The sequence below is a fragment of the Exophiala aquamarina genome, assembly GCF_000709125.1.
Source record: "Exophiala aquamarina CBS 119918 chromosome Unknown aczIA-supercont1.136, whole genome shotgun sequence".
NCBI classification, from domain to species: Eukaryota; Fungi; Ascomycota; class Eurotiomycetes; order Chaetothyriales; family Herpotrichiellaceae; genus Exophiala; species Exophiala aquamarina.
Window position 1 is genome coordinate 1 of NW_013550452.1, and position 1351 is coordinate 1351.

General features: G+C 48.3%; 1 protein-coding gene across 1 annotated transcript; it reads right to left on the minus strand.

Moving 5' to 3' along the window:
* Positions 1-517: 517 nt before the first annotated feature.
* On the minus strand, positions 518-817 carry A1O9_13184 (uncharacterized protein; the record flags this gene model as incomplete). The annotated part of the gene is made up of 1 exon (XM_013397908.1): positions 518-817. One exon carries the CDS (start codon positions 815-817, stop codon positions 518-520), a length of 300 nt encoding a protein of 99 aa, XP_013253362.1.
* Positions 818-1351: the final 534 nt, after the last annotated feature.

Genomic DNA, 1351 nt, shown 5'->3' on the forward strand with positions numbered 1-1351 from the left:
GGTGACGATAGGCCGACTCCCTGAGCAAGGCTGCCACGAGGCTATCATGAGGCTGATAGCCCCCACTTTCAACAGCATTTACATGCGCCGCAATATGGGAATTATGAAGCGGCGTGGCAAGAAGCGAAACGGCGAAGGCGGCAAGTCCATGTTCCTGGGTCACTCCCATCGACGTTTGCCGGAAACAGTTCGAATTGCAGAAGTTTCTGTCGCTGAGCCTCTGCGTATGATTAAATTCTACCTATGCTGACGGCTTCCCGGCACGTTGCCATCTCTGAAACGAAGGTTCTCTCATCTCCACGAGATTGCTTGGAGGCACCACAAACAATGCGTGGTTCTCTGGCTGGCGGACGTAAGTCTTCGGAAGCGTGGGTAGTAATGTCATTCATGGCCCCACGTGAAGCCTTTCGTGAACTGACGAGCTAGTATGTACACCTGCTGCTGCGTCTCTGGGTTGATATACTCGAATTTCCTGCACATATGTTTATGTAAGTGGAGACCTCAGGGTCTTTGTTACTCACGAGGCTTTCCCGATTGGCTTCCTTAAGCGGTAAAATTCGAGAGGCATATCTTCTGGCTGTAAGGGGGTACAAGAATCATTTTTCTTTATATCGATGATGAGGTGAAATCGTCTATCATTCACCCCTCCTAGGTGCACGTAATGGTCTTTTGTCCAGTCGTAATCTTCATCGCCGCTGGAGTAACCAGCGAAACGGAACCAATCCTGAGTAATCTTCTGATGTTCATCGTGCCACTGCTCATGCGCACGAATGATGATACTTTTGGGGGTGTTTGTTGAACCTGATGTCGAAGCCATGAAGTATCGCGGAAAAGGAGGAAAGAAAAACGGCGGTGAATTTCCTGCTGCTATTAATCTTGGCACATTTTTCACCTTAACAGCTTATTCTGGTCTAGCCTAATGTTTCGGCCAATCCCAGCTCTAGAGTCACAGCAAAGCCGTCAACTTAATCAATGGTTCAGGCAGCGACGGAAAATGTTTGGTGACAGAAATCGCCAAGGATCAACATGGGAAGTTTACCCGATGACATGAGGATTGATTCAATTTGGCGGCTGGGGTTCTGCAGACACACAATATATTTTTGTGACCCGTACTTGACCCGCTTTGCCTAGACACTTAGCTGCATCTAGATAAGTCAAAGCTATTCTTGTTGCCAATCAGCAAGGGGTTCAGCTCGGATCACGTGCGATATCTTCCACTGCGATGCGGAGCAAGAGATTACTCAACCCCCTTCTTTATGATCATTCGCTGTGGATCTGTGAGTAGCTCGTTGAGTTTCGAGGCGTTTCCATATGGTCACGTGCCTTGATTTCTGCTTTCAGATATCCACCC